Here is a 21,439-nt window from a genome sequence, read left to right as displayed (position 1 = left end):
GAAGTCCCCAACTTTGGTGAGGAGAGATGAAGAAGGCACCCCAAGAAATGCCCCAATTCCTCCCCCTTTCCAAGGATAAGACCCCACCATTCCTCATGGGCAGCAATCCTGGTAGGAGGAACGTGGTCCTCCATCCCCAATCCCCCCGCAGTTCCTCTGGGGCCCTCTGTACATATCCACATAGGTCAAGCTCTTCACCTGGACAGGCCCCTGCCCCTCCACCAAGTGTCCCGGCAGACCCCACCCCTGCCTTAAAGCTGACCATGGACATCTGCCTCACCCACAGCCCACGGGGTCAGACAGCTATGCCGGCTCTTTCAGGGACTTTCCTGCACCAGGAAGGGGTCAGCAGTTTCTTTAATGAAGACTTTATATCATATTCCTTACTTCTTAAAGACGCGCTTGGAGACAAAGACAATTAAGAGTCCATTTTACTTTCCACTCCTTTGGGGCAGAAGAGAGATGAGAATTCAAGGAAAGAGAGCCAGGTCAGGGTCTCCCTCCTCACCTTTCTGAACATGCTTTGCAGACAAGGTTCTGGCAACTCCAGGAGCGGCCTCTTCTCAGTGACATCCTGGGTGAGCTGCAGTGGGCCAGTGTCCTTCACAGGTGCGATTCTCATGGGTTCTACCCAGAACAGTGAAAGGGTGAGTCCTGGCTAACACAGGTGGCCACAGCGCCCATCCACACGGCGGCAGGGTGTGAGCCCCAGGGAATCGGGGCCCTGGGCTGCTGCTGTGTCTCTCTGGACTCATCAGGGGCATGGAGTCCTTTCATCTCATACTGAAAACACTGAGGCCCGGTGTCCTCCTGGGCCTGTGGAGTGGGACAGTCAGCCCACCCCTGTGGACCCGTTCTCCAGTCCAAGCCCTGGCGCATGGCTGGTGCATCTCTTCAGACGTAACCACACCCACTCTGGACGTGCTCTATGGATCAAAGAGGGCTGGATCTGATGAACATGGGCTGCCGGGAGGTGGGCCCAGTCCCTGGATGAATTCTGAAAGTCAACACACCCCTCGCTCCCCAGCACCATGCGGCACTCCTGGGCACAATCTTGAAGAGCAAATTCTAATAGATACCTAGAGGAGACTAGAGGGCCGGCCTCGGCCACTGTGCCAGTCCAGTGATTCTAGAACCCAGGCAACCGGACGTCGTCATTCAGAGGCTGCGACTGATGGCTGCATTCAGCGATGCGTGTAATTAACATACAGAAGGCTGTGAGCACTTCTGCTTCTCCAGCGCTGTGTGCTGCGTATTTAATTACTTATTACTTCACAGTTTGCACATACGCAACCCCCTGAGCTGCACCTTCTGCATGGCCACTTTACCCATTAAGGAAGTAAAGCCATGAAATAAAACCCTATTCCTGTCCCCGCCTTTGACAGCTGATGGAACCTCCTGTTGTCCCCAGGCCCAAGGCCCCTAAGGCCACCCACCTCAGCCAATGTAGCCACAGCAGACACACCCCAAATTCTGAAGCTGCAGTTTGCTCCCTGAGGCACCCTCTGTCCTCAGAAATGACAGTCAGCCTCACTGACTCCTAAGGCTGGCCTCTTCCCCTTAGTCACCTTCCACTAAATGGGGCACATGGGCCTGGGAGCTGCTGTGAGCCCCCAGGCCCTCTTCCAGCTTCAAGAGCCAACTCAGCTGGGTGCTGTTGTGCTTCACCACCCCTGGCCAGGCAGCGAGCTCCCCAGAAACACAGCACCAGGTGAGATGAGGGAAAAGCACACCTGTGATCATCAGCCAGCCATGAGCGACCCAGGCAGCTGGCAGGGCCCCGAGGGCCTCTCTCATAGCCTGGGGAAGCAAGTTCCTAAGAGTGACCTGCTCCATTTCCCCAGTCCTCGCATTGCTGCTGGACTCTAAAGCTCCTGGCCTGTGAGCTCAGATTCATGGCCTTAGGAACTACAGGATTATCAATTCCAGTGTCGGTGAGTGTGCTTATTGAAGACTTGCTTGGCCCTGTCACTTACCAGGACTGTGACCTTGGATGACCTCTCTGTGCCTCATCTTGCTCATCTGAAAAATGGGAGCCCTACTGTCCATGTCAAAAGCTTAGAGAGGCTTAGCTGGCATAGCCGGTGCCTGAACTCCCCAGGGACTGTGTAAAGAAGCGCCAGCTTCCCCTTGCCTGCTCACACAGCCCTCTCTACATGGAGGAGGGCCTTCCCTTCACAAGGCTTGGAACAGCCAGGTCAACAGGACACACCGCATGGGCTCTCCCTTTTCACTACAGTCACCGTGGCTTGGCCCATTCTGTGCCCTTGGAATATCCCATAAGGCCTGACCTCAGAATGCTTCCTGTGCTGCTGTCCCCCCGGGCCAACCCTAAATCGCAGAGGTCCCGCTTTACCCCCAACCAGGGGCAGCATGGCTGACGGGGGACCACAGCAGTTTTAAAAGGCCAGTGGCTCACTGCCCGCTCCCTCCATGCTTGGGCCAGTGTTTCAGACCCACAAGAGGAGAGGAGGCCTGGGGCAGGAGTGGAGCCAGGCTTCTTGACTTACCCTGAAGTGACAACTTCTGAGTCCTTAGGAGCAGGTGCCCTCCTGCCTCCCCTACTGGTGATGGGCCATAGGTGACAGGAAGAGTAACCGGCATAGGGGACCTTCCTGAGAATGAGCTGTGACCCCCAAAGCAAGGGAAAGAGCACCCTGAGGTCAGAATGCAAGCTTCCCTGGCTCAGAGCCCCGTCCCGCCACCCCCATGCCCTGAGCTGCAGAGGTCCCCTTCCCCGCTGCACAAGCCCAAATCAGAGGGTTTCATCTGCATCTCTTTCTGCACCATGGAGCCTGCTTCTGGCTTTCAGGATGGGCTGAGTTCCACTCGGGGGACACCAGAGGAAGACAGGTTCAGCTCACCACCAGCTGGGTGGCACTTGGGGTCCTGTTTGTTTTGTTTGTTTCCAATCCACCTGCTGGTATTGACTGTTCCGAGACTTCAGACATCCGCGGCCTGCGCTCTGTCCAGTGGCGGTCAGTGGGAGTGAGGATGCCCAAAGTTCACCTCTCCTCACCTGAAAGCAGGACACAAGGTGTCAAAGCCAGATCAAGTTCTCAAACCCTTGGTCCTTCCCTCTCACCAGGAGGAAGATCATTCTATTGTCCTGTATCCTCATAAAAATGCCATGACACCTATTCATTGCTTCATTCATTTAACAACTATTTCTTGAGCTAGAAATTGAGTATAACAATAAAAAAAAAAAAACAGACAAAGCCACTGTCAGGATAGTCGGAATACAAACAGATAATTAACTATGTATGTGTAGGTGTTAGGTGCTGCTATGAAAATAAAGGAAGATCAAAGGATGGAATTTTTTTTATAAAGGTGGACAGGCAGAGCGTCTTTGGATAGATAATGACATCTAAAGAGAAAGCAAGAAAAGCAAACATTCCAAATACTAGGGGCAAAAGCACTCCAGCAAGAGGATACTGCCATGGGCCCTTGAGAGGAGAGTGGGCTGGGCATGTCTGAGGAGCAGCCAGGAGGCCAGCGTCAGGAGGGAGCATGGGCCAGCAGGAACGCAGGGAGGGTAAAATCAGTTTGGTGGGGCTGGGGCAGTGGCTGGGGCCATGGGGGACATTGGCTTTTCCTGGGAGTGAGATGGGGTTTGACAGAGAGGGACATCATCTGACTTATGATCCGACAGGATCCATCTGACCCCTATTGAAGACAGACTGGGATAGGAAAGTGCGGGATGCAGGGGGCAAGAAAGAAGCAGAGAAGTCATCTAGAAGGCTACAGAAATAGCTCAGGGGGCAGAATACCATCTGTAGATCCAGAGTGATTCAAACATTGAGAAGGGTGTTGAAGATTTGTTGACAGTGTGGGTTTGGATGGCCAGAGGTGAATGGCCAACTCTGGCAATTACTCCGCTGACCCAGGAATCTCCTACCCAACATCCAGACATCACATCCAGCCTTAACGAACACTCTCTGGTTGTGGAGAACAGTGATTTGAATCACAGCCTGACTCCCCCATGGATGCACTGCACTGGAACTGCCTGTGCAAAGGTGCAATTCAAGATGGCCCAGTTGCTATGGTGATGCTGACCCAAGGAAACCGCAAAGGATCAGGGTTCTCCATTGAGGCCTTGAGTTCAGGCACCAACTCCCAGAGATAGATGATGCTGAGCATAACAAGATAACCCTAATGTCTCGCTGATCCTGCATCCTTCAGACTGCCTGCTTTGCTAAAACTTTCTAACAAATTACCTTTTAATGATGAAACCTATAAAATAAATGTGCTGAGCTAGTTCTGAGTCAGTCAAACTCCATCAGAGTTTGGCTGCCCACCTGGCCCCACTTTTTTCTCTCTATCTGTATCTGTTTGTCTTTTCTTCATTCCCTCATAGCTCCTTGTCCATGTTCTTCCCTGAATTAACGGCTTTGGCTGAGAGACAGATGAGAGGGCTACAGCATCTGGTAAAGAACCCATGACCTCACATGCTAACCCTGCCCAGACCTGTAACCTCCTTTCTTATACTCACTCAAAATCCATGTCCCTGTGTTTCACTAAAGCAACTCAGGGCATGTGTCCACCACCTCCCACAGGATGTCCTCCAGATTCCCTGAGCCTGGCTTCTTGCTTAGCACTACTCTCAGTCCCCCTGGATGTGGAGATCCCAGGAGGAAGCAGATCTGGGTCTTGTACTAGGTAAGAGGGTCAGGGACAGATTGCCCTCTGAGCTGCTTCTCGATCATTCATGGAGTTTGGTAATTGATTGGCTTCCATCCAGGAATCTAACTTTGTCAAATCACTCATCTCCACCTGTTTTCCAGGTGAGGGATTGGAGTTAGATTAGATGGTGCTTCCCTACCTGAGAAAGTCACAGTATAGAAGAGGCCCTCCTGGATCCCCTCCTCCATGACTGCCTGCCTTTTAGCGTCCATGGCCATGTCCCCTGTCTCTCTGTCCATCTTGGTAAATAAATTCAGTGCTCCTATCTAACAGCAGTCCTCACCACTCCACACCATTCTGACCCTCCTTGCCTATTTAAGAGGTTGGTTTCCCCGAGAAGTGGAGGGAGCATGGAATAAGGATTAATATCTTTTAATGGGATCCAAAAATTCTTTATAGAAACAAAAGAAAAATCTACATTTCTGTAGGGACCAATGTACCTAAGAAAATTGACTGAGAAAGATCAACTGAGACATAGTCTCTAAATCTTTAAGACAAAGGTTTCGGTTAGAGACAAAAGAACAGTTCTCGAGACCTCCAGACACAATACTGTAATCTACAAAGGTAAGAAAAATATCTTAGCATCAGGGTGTCTGCAGCATCCTGCAGAGCAAGGCAAGAGTGGAGCATTATTTTCAAAAAAAAAAAACAAAGGAAAATCAATAGTGGGCCAAGGACTTCACGTGCTAAAGCCGTCATTCGGCTTTGCAGGCTGTAGAAAGGCAAATCATTCATTCAAGGAGTGAGAGAACTTCACACACATGAACACTCCTTGGATGATCTGCCGGAGGATGAATTCGACCCCACCAACACATGATTGGGGTGGATTTCTGGAAAAAAGGGTCTAGAGTGTCTCCAAGTGTAGATCTGTGACTTAAACAAGGATTGGGAACCAGAGTGGAAACTGATTGTCAATGTCACATGTTCTAACGAAGTAAAAAGAACACAGCTTAAGATTGAGCTGACCTAGAAGACTTGTTGAAACTTGCGTCACTGGCCCACACCCCTAGTTTCTGATCTACTTGTGCATGGGTGGGGTCTGAGAATTTTTACTTCTGTACAAATTCTCAAATGATGGCTCTCTGGAATCTCCTTCAGAACTTTTGGTTATAAGTCAATTCAGGTTCAGCATTTCTTCTTGGGTTAATTTTGGTAAATTAAAAAAAAGTGGCATATTTCATCTGTGTCTGAGATCTTAATTATCAACTCTGATCTTTTCTATATTCTGATATTTTTAACATTATAATTGCCCACAAAAATTTGAGCTGTGAAGAAAGACAAAAAAAGAAAAGTAGAATAGGATAATCAATCATTGCACAGGAAATGGGGAGGTATCAAATTATACTATTTAGAATCATCTAGATACTAAAAGCTTCAGAAAGATTAAAAGTCGAATAAGGGTATTTTGAAAGGTATCAATACGGAAAGCTACTACAGAGCCAAATGTACACTTGAGCAAATATCAAAGCAAATCTTTTCGAAAAGAGTAAGAAGTTATTTAATATAGAGAAAGAAACACAATAAATATAATGAATAAAACTGTTCTAAGATAAATTGACATAGGAGTTGATACTCAATATATTAGTGATATCAGCAAATGTGATCGAGCTTAAGTTACCTTAGTAAAAGAAAGAGATTTTTCAGACTATCTAAGAAAGAAATAGGCTCTGGTTTATTCCATGTACAAGTGATTAAAAGGCTTACAAAGAAAAAAATGAATATGGAAAAAGTTATGGCAGGTAAATGAAAACTCCAGAGCGTGGGGAGCAGATATTACACAGTTCAGAATTTAGGACACAAAACATCAAACAAGACATAGAAAAACATTGTAATGTAATAAACCACATCCACAATATACATGAATCAGTCATGAATATCTATAAACCAAATTGCACAAAACCCACCTATAACATAAAGTAGAAATTACAGCCATGGAAGGAGAAATAGTTAGAAAAAAATAATGATTAGACAGTTTTCCACACCGCTTTCAGGACAAGACAGATCACGTGAACAGAAAGTAAGTATACATAGAGAAGGCTTCGCCAACGTGGATGATACATTAGAGTCTGTAAATGTGTATCAGATGGTGTAGTCTTTAATAAAGAATGTATTTTCTTCTCAAGCGGACGTGAAACATTCATTGAAACTGATCGAATATTAGATCACAAAAGAAATGTAAGTTCCACATTACAAACAGAATTCTTTGATCACAACGCAGTGAAAGTAGAAATGAAAAGCAAACTCTAAACATGTTCTTCCAGAGATGGGGGGGAAAGAGACTGATTTCCCTCCTAAAATAACAAAGACAGTTGAACATGACATTTACTAAGTTATTGATATCAAAATACAAAAGGACAGTGATTCAGAAAAGTCAGGGAACAGATGACACAAGTTTTATTTTGCTGGCCTAGTGCTGTGGGAGAATCCCCAGTCCTTGGGACAGAGAAGGGGATCTGGGAAGAGCTCTGTAGACTCCCTAACCTGGGAGCCTGTGTCTGGAGAGATCACAGTGGCTGGAGTCCATAGAACAGCACGCCACAGACAGGAGCTATAGAAGGTCTCTCCGGGCACAGAATTGATCCGTTCATGTTGATTAGCACATTACTAGTCATGTAAAGAACTACCCAGAGCCATATAAAGAATCCACCGAACAGACCAAAGGAAATACTGCCAGGTACTCTGTCAGGGCAAGGACAGTGTCTGTCCTCAAGAGCTGAACTGGGAAATGTCATAGTTTTGCATAGAAATCTAGAGTATTCAGACAAATTTTGCCTTAGAATGCCCTAGACTAAATGCTGGTTCCATCTAACAAATCTTACAAGCAAGACATGAAAGGATTAACTGTTTCCAAGTAACCTGACTGCATTCCAGAACAAATCTCAAGAGTATTTATAGGAAATACATAAATACCCCAAATCCAATAAGTTAAAATTCATAATGTCTGGTATCCAATCAGAAAATCCCCCCGGCAAACAAAGAAGCAGGAAACCCAATCTATAATGAGGAGAAAAATCAATAAATTAAAACCAACCAGAAGTGGACACAAGTTATAATTAGTACACAAGGACATCCAGTTATAATTGTAAGCCATATGTTCAGAAAATTGGTAGAGAGAGGATTCATGGGAGATCCAAACTGAATATCTGGAGATGAAAACTACAATGTTTTGCATGAAGATACGCTGGATGGAATTAATGGGAGATTAGAAATTAGAGAAGAAAAGATTAGTGAATTCAATTTAGCAAATTTAAAGACAGCAATAGAGTCAATCTCCTAGTTTTAATTTTTGAAAAGGATTGGTGTTGATTCTGCCTTAAGTGTTTAGTAGAATTCACCAAGGAAGCCATCTGGTCCTGAGCTTTCTTCAGTGGGAAATTTTTTTTAAAAAATTATGATTCAAACTCCACAGGAACTATAGGCCTGTCCAGGTTTTCTATTTCTTCCCAAGTTCATCTTGGTGGATGATTTGTTTCTAGGAATGCATTTTCTTTTAGGATGTCCAGTTTATTGATGTATAATTGTCCATAACAATCTCTTATGATCCCTTTTATTTCTGTGGCATCAAATATAATAATGTCTCTTCTTTCATTTATGATTTTATTTGAGACTTTTTTTTTAGTCTAAAGTTTTGTCAATTTTATCTCTTCAAAAAAAATAACTTTGTTTCATAATGTTGTTTTTTTTCTAATTTTCTGTGGTCTGCTGTGTTTATTTCTGCTTTATTCTATGTTACTACTTCCTTCTCCTTCTCTTAACTTTGGGCTTAGTTTGTTCTTCTCTTTTTCTAATTATTTGAAGAACAGAATTAGGTTGATTCTTTGAGACCTTTCTTCCTTTTACCTCTAGCTATTTATTGCTACGAACTGCCCTCTTTGTATTGCTTTTGCTGCATCCCATGCACTTTGGTATGTTCTTTTCTCATTTTCTTTAGTCTCAATATATTTTTTATTTCATTTTTTAATTTCTTCTTTGGCCTGATGGTTTGTTCAGTTGTGTGGTTTTTAATTTCTAAACATTTGTGGATTTCCAGTTTCGTTCCTGCTATTGGTGACTAGTTTCTTTCATTGTGATTAGAAAAGATGCCTGGTATAATTTCAAGCTTCCTAAGTTTGTTAAGGCTTGTTTGTAACCTAATGTGATAGGTCTTTCAGAAAGATGCATTTGGGCTTGAGAATACTCACTCTTTTGCAGTTGGGTGCAAGGGTGTGCATATGTCTGTTGGTTACAGTGGTCGATGCTGTTATTCAAGTTCTCTGGTCTCTGACTGATCTCCTTTCTGGATGTTCTACCCATTATTGAAAGTGAGGTATTGGAGGATCCTGCTACTATTGTAGTGTCTTTTTCTTTCTTCATTTCTATCAATGTTTGCTTTATATATTTAGGTGTTTTGATGTTGGTTGTTGGGATGTTCTGATGTTTATAATTGCTATATCTTCCTGATGGGTTGACCCTTTGATGATTACATAATATCCTTCTTTGTCTCTTAGAAAAATAAAAATAAAATCTGAGAGAAAACATTTTTTTCAGGATTATATATCTGATAAAGAACTTGTATCCGGAGTACGAAAGAACTCTCAAAATACTAAGAAATCATAAAAAATCAGTAGAAATGGGCAAAAGACTTAACCAGATACTTCACCAAAAAGACCTACAGATATGAATAATCCCGTGAAAAAAATGCTCAACACTAGCAGCCATCGGGGTCATACAAATTAAAAATATAACGAGATATAATGGTATCCATTTTCAAATGGCTAAATTTAAAAAAACTAGCTATATCAAGTATTGGTGACAATTTGAATGAAGTAAAAGGCAAAGTCATATACTTCTTTCCTTCCTTCTTGTTTTCCTTTTTTTGGGGGGGGGGTGGGGACTGGGGATTTAACTCAGGGATGCTCAGCCATCGAGCCACATCCTCAGCCCTTTTAACATATTATTTTGAGACGGGATCTCCCTAAGTTGTATAAGGCCTCCCTACATGGCTGAGGCTGCCCTTGAACTCACAATCCTCCTGCCTCAGCCTTCCAAGTTGTTGGGATTACAGGCATGTGCCACTATGCCAGCCATACACTGCTCATGATGTAAAACGTACAGTCACTTTGGCAGGCAGTTTGGTAGCTTCTTATAACTTAAACATACCCATCATATGATAAATCATTCACATCCTAGATACGAGAATGAAAGTGTATGTCTATACAACTGCATACTCCCAGCAGCTGTATTGGTACTAGCTAAAAATGAAACACACAAAAGTCATCAAGCGAGTAGATAAACCAATTGTTGGACATCCAGGCAGTGGAATTCTGTTCGTCAATAAAAAGGAATGAACATTAAGACATGGATGGATCTCAGAATAATTATGCTGTGTAAAAGAAACTGTACAAAAAGAGAGTACATACTAAATAATTCCATTTATCTTAAATCCTATAAAATTTAAAGTAACCTACAGTGACATAGCAGGTCATTTCTTGGTAGGAACGAGGGTGAGAGATGAAAACAGCGTGGGTTTTGCTGATATGCTCACCATCTTCATTGTGGTGATGGTTTCATTGGCGTTTATAAATGTCAGAATTTAGGAAAAGACTTTCATATCAAAATATTTTTAGCGATGCCTTTCCAACTAAAGTTTTAAACCAACCTCTTCTTAAACAATTCTGGAGTGATAATTAAAACTTAAGATGGAATTCAAGAACCCTGATGAAAAAAAAAAAGATAATCAAACCACTAAATATTCTATCATAAGATGCATTTAAAGCAGTGATGAGAAAATTCTTCATAGCTATAAAAAAATCATATTGATAAACACTGAAAAATGAAAATACATAATGCTTCCCCTCAAAGTACAAAAAAGTAAATACATAACCTAAATATGTGAAGAGTTGAGATAGAGGACAGGAATATAATAAGCCTAAACAACAAATTAAAATCCCAGTTATTTTTTAAAACAGCATTAAAGAAAACAGAAACAAATGTTTGGAATCTATAGAAAAAATATATGTATATATAATTGACAAGGAAGAAACATCCACTAATAGAGAGCAAAATTTGCTTTAAAGTTGGGAGTCATTTTCCACATTTGTGCAAGTGAATTGGGTGGAAGGAGTAGAGAATCAAGCAGACACTCACTGACTAGAAGATTGAATATGGTTTGACATTTGAAATCAGGTGATTGTTCTCCATATTTAAAGAATCATATCAAATCAGGCTGAGGGAAAGGATATTAATATCATCTCTAAGACTCTTCCATGAAATTACTTATTAATTATGAAAGAAAAAAAAAGACTTTGGCAAAGAAATAATTCTAGCTCAGTACCTCTTCATAAAATGGAACAAAGTTAACGTCATCAACCAAAAGACAAGATAACAACATGGCCCCCAAATCCAAAAATCACGAGCTAGTGTTTCTGCCAGGAATGCATTAAGTGAGTCCAATCCACAGGAGACAGCAGGCCAACCACACTGTGGAGGGTTCTAAAAATAACTGATCTGTGCTCCTGGTGTCAATGTGACAACACCAAGGAGGAGTGAGGCAAGAGTTCCAGATGAAAGACATGTGACCAATGCAAAGTGTGATGCCGCACTGAATTCTAGACTGGAAAACAGAACTGCCTGAGAAAACACCACTGGAATCCTAGAGGAAATTGAAAAATATGCCAATGACATGACAGTGAGCTCTCCTGATTGATAAAATCCTGCACTTCTGCGAGGGAATGTCTTGGGAAATGTTATGACGGAGCAGGCAAACGTGATGTAATGCAACTTGCTATAAACAAGAGACAGAATGATACGGAAATGTGGCAAAGCATTGCTTATGATCAGAGCCAAGCAAGCAGATAAGGAAATTCATGTGCTGTGGTTGCAAATTGTCTATAAATTGGCAGCTATGACAAAGCAAAAGCTTGATAATTTATCCATCTCCATAACAGTCCTGATGCTCAATGTGTACCCAGTTTCTTAATTCCATAGGCCTTATTAAGCCCCATCACCACCAGCTATTTGTTTATTATGTTCATTATGAATCTCCCTCCCTAAAAACCTGAGCCCTCAGGAACAGAAATCTTTGCTCTTTTGTAGAATGAAGTAATCTTGAATTTCAAGAACTGTGCCTAGCACTTAGTAGGTGATGTAAGACAAATCCTCCTGAGTGAATGCATACTAGAGCAGGTTCAAGGTTCAAGCTGCCTATGTCCAAGGCCTTCCTCTCCTGTTACTCGATCAACCTGGGCACAACACTCACTGCCATGGAGCCCAGCTCTCAAAGAATATTTACTTCAAGGGATATGGAGAGCCTGGTGTCAGCAGAAATGGAAGAATCTGTTCCTGTGGTCACAAAGTTTAAGAATAAACTGGCAAAGCCTGTAGGGATCCACTTTTTAGGAATTCTGGAACCTAATCAAAAGCTTTAGGCAAGCAAGGGAACATTTAATCAAGGGGGAAAAGAATTATGTCTTAATAAGAAAGCTTTGTGACATTTTTATTTACCCTGGCACTGTCCCCCATTCCCCAGCTTGGTGGCAGGTACAAGACAACAGACAGCATGCCCAGCATGTACCAATTACCACAGGGAGCAGAACAGATCTCATTTCCAAAGAACCGGGATTTTGTTTTGATCTATCTGGTGGCTCATTGAAGAACTATCTCAAAAGTGCTCTCGCCTCTATTTCATCTAACTGGAACACATCCAGGGTTGAGCCAGTTATCTGGAAAGAATTTTATTGAAAATATTTAAAGGCCAATGCATTAACTGCTCCTGCCCAAGGAAAGAGATCACAGTTGAGAAAAATAATAGACTAACATAAAGGCTTGGGGAGAAAGTCTAGGCTATGAGAGGCTTTGGAGAATAAGCTCTTTTAAAAGCTTCCACAATTCCTGAGGATCTAGAAGGTCATGCACATAATTTAGGATAGACATAATTTAGGCTCAGAAAATGTGTGAAAAAAAATCCTACCCTCTTACCTGTGGCCAGACTTAAGGCTCTGCATATCAGGAAATGAGGCTTAGGCAGAATTGTACGCTCTCTGGCTAGTTTTTGAAGGTTTACTCTGACACATTCAGAGTCCATCCTAAAAATCTAGGACTTTTTTCCTTTTGGTTCTGTTATTTAAGGAAATCTGTCTTGTGAAATCACTAGCTGACCACTCTTCTAACAGAATAGAATATGTCTACAGGATACCAACTATGCAAACTGGCTCAAAAAACTCACTAAACGTATAATAAAACAACAAACACAATTAGAAGTAACAACTAGAGCTCTAGGGGTGGGGTACAGAATCTGATTTCAAGAGTTTCCACATTACAATGTTCAAAATGTCTAGTTTTTAACAACAAATATGAGGTGCACAAAAAAAAACAAGAAAGTATGATCCATACATTGGGAAAAAAGAAATTAAAAGAAACAATTCCAATGGAATCCCAGACATTAAAACTTTAAATATTTTAAATATACTTAGAGTCATAGAAAACCATATATATAGAACTAAAGAAAACTATGATAAGGAGAAATACTAATAAATATTAATATATAAATGCACACATACATACATATACACAAGAAATGTAAACAAGAATGAGATTATAAAAAGGAGCCACATTGAAATTCTGGAGTTGAAAAAAAGCAATTAAAAAATAATTTAGTAGCAGATTTGAACAGAGAAAAGATTAAATTTAAAGATAGTCCAATTAAAATTATACATCAGGAGGAACAGAAAGAAAACCTAAAGAAAATTGAATACAGATTAAGAGACCTGTGGGACACCATCAAGCATATCTACATAATAATGAAAATCTCAGAAGGAACAGAGAAAAGAAGAGGGCATAAAAATAATATTTAAAGCAAGTCAAACATGGTCCAAATTTGATGAAAGATGTGAATCTACACATCCAAGAAGTTCAATGAACTCCAAGTAGGACAGGTTCAAAAATATCTACACTAAAGTTGATTGTAAACAAAGGGCTGAGATCCAAGGACAAAAAGAGTCTTGAGTCCAACAAGAAAGGAATGAAGTCCTTGTCATGAACAAGGATTTCTCAATAAAATTAGGAGCTGGTTTTTCATTAGAAAGCATGAAAGTCAAAAGACAGTGAACTGATATATTCAAAGTGCTAAAAGGCAAAAACATAAACCCTGTCAACCAAGAATTCTATTATCTGGCAAAACTATATTTAAAATATAAAGGAAAAATCATGACAGTCCCCTAATTTTTGAAAAAAAAATCTAATGGAATGTGTGGCTAGTAAACATGCTCACGAAATGCTAAGGAGAGTCCTTTAGGTTAAAATAGAAGGACATGAGATGGTACCACAAATTCACATTATTTTTTAAAAAAGGATCACCTGCAAAGGTAACTACATTGGTAAATATGAAAGTCTATATTGCTATATTTTTATAACTCTTCTTTTTTCTGTATGATTTCAAATACAATTTTATAAAACAATAATTATAAATCTATGTTGATGGTCACACAATGTATAAAGACATATTTTGTGCAAATAACAGAGGGGGTGGAGTTACATGAGATCACAGATTTGCAAACTCTATGTTGGTACTAAGTCTAACTAGATTGTTATAGAGTAAGATATTAACTATAATGCCCAGGGAGCAGTAAAAAAATAACTTTAAAGGTACAATAAATAAACTAAAAGGAAATATAATGACACATTCAAAATATCCACTAAAGCTAAAAAATGCAGACATGAAGAAATTTAGAAAATATAATAGAAAAGATAAATAAACAAAAGTGATGAAAGCTTTACCTTTTAGCAATTATGTTAAATATAAATGGATTAATATCTCAAATTAAAAGGCAGAGATCAGCAGAATGAATTTTTTAAATGGTTTGCTGTCTGTGAGATACATAATGTAGATTCAAAGAAGGAAATATACTGAAAATGAAAGGATGGGGAAACATTTCACACAAATGGAAACCCAAAAGGAGTGAGTGGATGGAAGGCTTTTTCCCCTTGTGGTTCTGGGTGCTTAAGGAAATCTCTTTAAATCACTATCTGGCAAGACAAAATAGACTCTAACACAATAGTTACAAGAGGTGAACAAGGATATTATATAATAATGAAGGAGCTATCAAGTCAATATTTTAACAATGATGCACTATATGTGCCTAACAACAGAGCACCCAAACATATGGAATAATGACTGCTAGAACTGAAAGAAGAAAATGACAGTTCAAGAGTAATTCTTGGTGCTGTGGTTTGAATATGCTCCCTAATTTTCATGGGCTAGAAACTTAATCCCCAATCCACAGTGTTTTGAGAGATGGCTAAGTCAAGAGGGTAGAGTCCTTGTAAATGGGTAATGCCATTATCATGGGAATGGATTAGTTACATAGGGAGGGGGTTCCTGATAAAAAGATGGGTTCAGTCCTCTTCCCTCTCTCTCATGCTGCATCTTCTTTTGCCTATCCATTCTCCTGACGTTGAATAACACAGCAAGAGGCCCATGGTGTATGTGGCCCTTTGATCTTAAACTTTCCAGCCTCCAGAACTATGAGACAAACAATTTTCATTATGAATTATTCAGTCCTAGATATTCTATTATAGCAGCAAAAAAATGGACTAAGACACTGGGGACCTTAATATACTACCTTTAATAATGAATAGACAACTAGACAAGAGATTATCCAGCAAATAGATGACTTGAACAACACTATAAACCAAGTGGACTTGACTGATATCTACATAGAATATTCCATCCAACCACAGCACAATATTCTTCTCAAGTCTACTTGGAAACTCTCCAGTAGGAGCCATAAGTTTGGTATCGAAATAAGTCCCAATAAGTATAAAAATAATGACATCATATAAAGTATCGTCTTCAATTACAACAGAATGAAATTTGAGATCAAATAAAATTGGAAAATTAACAAATACTTGGAAATAAAACTACACACTTCTAATCCAATGGGTCAAAAAAGAAATTATAAGAAAAATTATTTAAAAAATCATTTATAGGGCTGGGGATGTGGCTCAAGTGGTAGCACTCTCACCTGGCATGCGCGGGGCGCTGGGTTCGATTCTCAACACCACATAAAAATAAAAAATAAAGATATTGTGTCCACCTAAAACTAAAAAATAAAAAAAATCATTTATATCAGAGAATATAAATGAAAACACAATCACAAAATGCCAAAATGTATATATGATGTAGTGAAAGCCGCACTCAGGAGAGTTGTAGCTATATATACCATTTGAAAAGAAGAAATAACTCAAATCAATAACTAAACTCTATAATGAACTAGAAAAGCAAACCAAACTAAATTCAAGCAAGCAGAAGAAAGGAAATGATAAAGATTAGATAAATGACATAGAGTTTAGAAAAATAACAGAGAAAAAAAACAACCCAAAAGTTGGTTATTTACAAAAGTCAACAAAACGGACACAGTTTTTAGCTTGACCAACCAAGAAAAAGAGAGAGAACATTCAAATTACTAAATTCAGTAACAAAAGACCTTGCCCCAAAAAAGGATTAGAAGGAAATCATATGAACAATAGTATGCTAGCCATTATATAAATTAAAGGACATTAACAAAACCCTAGAAAAATGCAAACTACCAACATTGACTGATGAATAAATACAAAGCATAGACACACAGATGAAAGAAATTACACTTAGAGTTCAGAAATAACTTCATATATTAATGTTTAACTGCTTTTCACCAAGGGTTCCAAGACTAGTCAGTGAGGGGAAAGAAGAGTATTTTCAACAAATGATGCTGAGATAATGTGCAAAAGAATTAATTTGGACCTCTATTCACCACAGACAAAATTAATTTTAAGTGATAAAAGACCAAATGTAAGCACTAAAAACTATGAAAACTCTTACTTCAAAAAAGGTAAGTGACCTTGGATTTGGCAATGTCTTCTTAGATCCGACACCAAAGGCATAAGCAACAAAGGAAATAAAGATAAATGGGACTTCATCAAAATTAAGTTTTGTGCCTCAAAGGACACTATCAAGAAAGTGGAAAACCAAATAGACTGGGAGAAAATATTTGCAAATCATTCATCCTGTAAGGGACTTGCCTTGGACTGCGTATTTTTGTTTCCTCAACGTTAGTATGTGGAAATTCTACCTTCAAGGTGATGGTATCAATAGGTGAGTTCTTTGGCAGGCGGTTCATGAGGGTCCTGAAGAAGGGCCAGCCCCTTTATAAAAACAGGCCCAAGAGCCCCTGTGTTCCCTTCCATCACGCAAGGAAGCAGTGTGAAAAGACCACCCCCTGTGAACCAGCTAGTGGGCCCTCACTAGAGGCCAAATCGTCAACACCTTGATCATGAACTTGATCACAATCATATAAGTGATTGCGAAAACTAAATGTTTCTTGTTTATATACCACTTCTGGCTCGGTGATAGTGGTTCAAACAAAGAGCAGCCAGGGGTAGTGTCTAAACTATATAAAGAACTCTTTAAAATTCAACTAGAAAAAGACAGTCTAATTTTATAAACAAGTAAAGGGCTGGAGTAGACATTTTTTTCCAAAGAAAATATACCAAGAAGATGTGGCCAAGAAATATGCTTAAAAATGATCAAAATCTTTTAACATTAGGGAAGAAAAGAAAAGAACAAAGGTTGATAAGGATGAGGAAAGAGCAGGACCCTTATACATGACTGGTCAGGGTGTAAAATGGTATAGTCACCCTGGAAAGCCATTTTGAGAATTCCTCAAAAAGTTACACATAGGGTTACCACGGGATCAAGTAATCCGGTTCTTAAGTATGTACTCAAGAAAGCTGAAATCATGTCCAAAGAAAACATCTAACACAAGTCCATAGCAGAATTGTTCATGAAGTGGTAAACACTCAATTAACCATCAAATGATAAATGTGTAACCAACATATGCAACAGGATATGATTTAATCTTTAAAAGAATGAATACTGATACATGCAACAAAATGGATGAATCTTGCAAACTTCATGCCAAGTGAAAGAAGCCAGTCACAAGGGTTATCCATTGTATAATTCCATTTACAAGAAATGTCCAGAATAGGCAAATCCATTCAAACAGCAAGCCAATTAGTAATTACCAGAGACTGAGGGGAGAACAGAATAGGGTGTGATTACTTGATGTGCTTAGGGCTTCATTCTGGGGTAAGAAAAAAAATCCTGGAATTAGTGATCATGGTGGCATAATTTGTGAATGCACCAAAACCCAATGAATCATACACTTAAAATGAACTTTATGTTATGTTCCTTTTATATCAATTTTAACAGAGATATGAGAGGTTCTAATGTGATGGTGCACTTGAACTTTTCCATACGGGATCTTTCCAAGCACATCCCCAAGGACTATTAATACACAGGCATTCCCAACTGGCTCCTTCTCAGCCACAAGCTTTCTTATCTCCTTCCCTGGACCCTCAATACTAGGACTATGAGGATCACATCTTCCTGGCTGCACTTCAGCAGGGGCAGAAGGGCTGAAGGGGGTATTGCCAATCCTTCAGCTAGAAATCCGGGTCCCCATGAGCTGGCTGCGCCTGTTCAAGTGTTTCTGTCTAGTGGCATCAGGAGGGTCCAGCTTGCAGCCCACCCCTCACTCTTGGGCAATCTGGCCAAGTGTCTTCTGCATGCTGCTTTCTCGGGGTAAATCTGAAGGGGGCATTGGAGGAGGGTCAGTGCCCAGGATTTTGGCAGCTAATACAAAGAAGAAGTCTTTGCCCCTTTGAAGTCAGGCCAGGGATGCCCAGGATGCTCCTGCTGTCCCACGTCCAGAGGATAGCCCTCCCCACCCGCTCCTGGGTCCCTGAAGCCCAAGAGGGTCTCCTAGGCCCTGGAAACTCAGGGAGAGTGAGGGGGGTGGGGAGGGGGTGGGGATCCGGGCCTTTGATTGGAGGATGCCAGGGTTGTGGGCGTGGCTAACGGCCCAGGGCAGCCGTTGGCGGTTATTTTTCCAAGAGTCATTTTCAGAAATGTCCCCAAGCTGACATCTTGCTATGAGATGCTTGGTGGGCAGACCGGGAAGATGGGGACCCCTCTAAGGATGCGGCAAGCCACTGAGGCCCGGGTGCTGGAGACCAGGGATGGCCCCTTCACTTACCCTCATTGATATCTGAAGTTTTTCAGAAGCCTTCACCAGGGCCACTGTCCCGGGGTGCAGAGCCCCGCCCTGGGATAGTTTGCCAGAGCTGCTTCGAAGCCCCTCCGCTCCCTTCCCTCGGGGTCTGGGGACTCACCCCTCGCGCTTGTCCAGCTGCTCTCCCTCTGCCGTGGTATTGCATCTCTCGTGGAAGAAGGATTCCATTCTCCCAAGGAAGCGAGTCTCCTGCGTGCGGTGAGGGGGCCTGGAACGCGCGGGCCGGCAGGTGCACACCCAGCTGCAGGAGCTGGCCTGGGCGTCTGTCCCAGCCTGGTCCAATGCTCGGCTCCCTGGCTGCCGTGATGGGTGAAGGGTTGGGGAAGCTGGCCCTCCAAGGCCTGGGCTCAGGAGATGCCACGATGAAGGCCTAGGGCTTCTCACACTCCGTGGGATCGTGGGAAGGACGCCTTACCTTCTGTGGGCATGCCGTGTCCCCTGAAAGGCCAAGGCCTGGTCATGCCTGATTCAAAGTCCTGGTGAGAATGGCGATGATGGTGACTTTTGGAAACCGATGGGCAGCCCCTTAACTTGTGATTTCAAGTCTGTCTTCCCTGATGCACCCTTTCTACCTTTTGAGTTTCTGTTTATTTTCTTCCATAGGAAGAGCCACTGGCCAGGACGCCCCCGGGTCAAGCTACAACAAGGAACGTGGAGCCGCCAGTCCCTTTTCCGGCTTGGCCATTTTCTAGGAACTGGGAAGCCAACCTTCATGAGAACCCACACCAGCAAGACCTTGCCCAGGCTCACCCCTTCCCAGCCTGGGCTGAGCTTTAGCTATCTGGAAAAGGATCTGCTAGCAGGACCAGGGGCGCTGGTCCCCTGAACCCACACTCCCATGACTCCCCCTCTAAATATTCAGTACTCTACTTTCAGGAAGGAGATTTGAGTTCAGGCAGCCAAAGAAAAGCCTCCAGAGGCAAAGGTTCCCGTAATTCCTTCATAAGCGGGCTGGCCTTCAATGGAGCCCCACTATGTCCTTAAAACTAGGAAAGAGGAAATTCTTCCTACCTCCTCCGTTTGGTCCCAGAGCTTAGCTCTCACCCCAAGGTTTTTCCATTTACCATCAACATGGAAACTTGGCTCTTCACAAGGGTATATTCTCCCTCTTTCGTGCATTATCTTGTTCCTCAAAACTGCCCTTCTGTGAAAGAGGCCTGTGGGACCTAAGGAGCCTGGTCAGCCACCCAGGCCCCAATAAAGTCCCTCATACCTCAGGAGAGAGCGGGAAGAGTTTAATAAAGGCGTGACAGCACGCTTTACTGCCTGAGCTCGCATTTGGTGTGCTGATTCACAAGCAAAGCCCTGGATCCCATTTTCCTTCCCACACCAATCAGATGGATTTGTGTTTGTACTAGGGAGGGACCTGGGCTACGAGGATGGCTGTGATAGGGGGTCACCCTGGCCCTCCCACCTCCCCCTCTGAATAATGTTCAGGATCTTAGGGACTTGACACCAGTTTACTTGACACCTGGCAAGGTTTCTCTGCGTATTTGTGTTAGGGCAAGGACTAAAGGGAATGGATATATCCTGCAGAACATCAGGCCTTCAGAGGATGTGGGAGGAGGAAATAGCAATTGATTTATGATTTTTGAAACTTTGTTCTGGTCTTTGAATGAAGTCAAAAAAACTATTGGGAGCAGATTTCTAGTGTGAGAGAGGTGGTGTCCTAACTGAAGTGTGAGAAGGTTGCTAGTGACATAACTCAGGTTATTACGGTTTAGATACAGGGTGTAGCCCAAAAGCTCATGTGTGAGGCAACGCAAGAGGATTTAGAGGTGAAACAACTGGGTTATGAGAGACTGGAGCTAATCAGTGCTGATCCACTGATAGGGATTAACTGGTTGGTGATTGTAGGCAGGCATCTGAGGAGATGGGCGTGCGTGCCCTTGGAATTTATGAATTCTCCCAGCTGCTTTCCTCTGCCACATACTTCCGCCACAGTGTTCGGCCTCACTGTGAGTCCCTAGGAATGGAATTGGCTGTCCATGGACTGAGACTATGTGAGACCGTGAACCCCCAAATAAACTCTTCCTCCTCTGATTATTCTTGTCAGGTCTTTTGGTCACAGCAATGAACAGTCGACTAAAACTCTGCTTTGTTGTACACCTGGGAGGTGGTGGGCAACTTACCTGCACCTCACAACTGGTAGTGAAATGAGCAGAACCCCAAACATCCACTTCCTGGGGCTTCAGAGTTGCCTAGTGCCCTCTGCCCCTGGCCCCTCTCCCCTTCTGGCTTTCCCTGTGTCATGGAAGCTGATTTGGTGAGAATAAGGGTGTCCCTAAGACTTCTCAGTAGGGGCCCTGGATAGCTTTCTACCCCCATGATGGCCATGGAAGAGTCTGGGAATTGACTTTGATAATGGCTCTGGGGTCTTTACGGGGGGAGGGAGGGTACCAGAGACTGAACTCGGGGGACACTCGACCACTGCGCCACATCCCGGCCCTATTTTGTATTTTATTTAGAGACAGGGTCTCACTGAGTTGCTTAGTGCCTTACTATTGCTGAGGCTGACTTTGAACTCACAATCCTCCTGTTTCAGCCTCCCAAGCTGCTGGGTGTTACAGGTGTGCACCACCATGCCCAGCAGCTCTATGGTCTTTTTGAGGAGCAGGAATCGTGGGATCTGTACAAACCTGTGGAGCCACCATCATCAAGCTATTTGT

The 21,439-nt window shown here is 42.3% G+C and overlaps 1 protein-coding gene across 1 annotated transcript in view; it reads right to left on the bottom strand.

The window, feature by feature from the left end:
- Nucleotides 1-413: 413 nt before the first annotated feature.
- Lrfn2 (leucine rich repeat and fibronectin type III domain containing 2) overlaps nucleotides 414-21,439 on the bottom strand; it is a 193,886-nt gene continuing 172,860 nt past the window's right edge. The window contains exon 3 of the mRNA XM_078020066.1: nucleotides 414-3,019. Within this exon, the coding sequence (XP_077876192.1) occupies nucleotides 3,016-3,019 (4 nt within the window). The 3' untranslated portion in view covers nucleotides 414-3,015. The remainder of the gene's footprint in view (nucleotides 3,020-21,439) is intronic.

The sequence above is a fragment of the Ictidomys tridecemlineatus genome, chromosome 8 (genome assembly GCF_052094955.1).
Source record: "Ictidomys tridecemlineatus isolate mIctTri1 chromosome 8, mIctTri1.hap1, whole genome shotgun sequence".
NCBI classification, from domain to species: domain Eukaryota; kingdom Metazoa; phylum Chordata; class Mammalia; order Rodentia; family Sciuridae; genus Ictidomys; species Ictidomys tridecemlineatus.
This window is presented reverse-complemented; position numbering and strand designations above follow the sequence as displayed.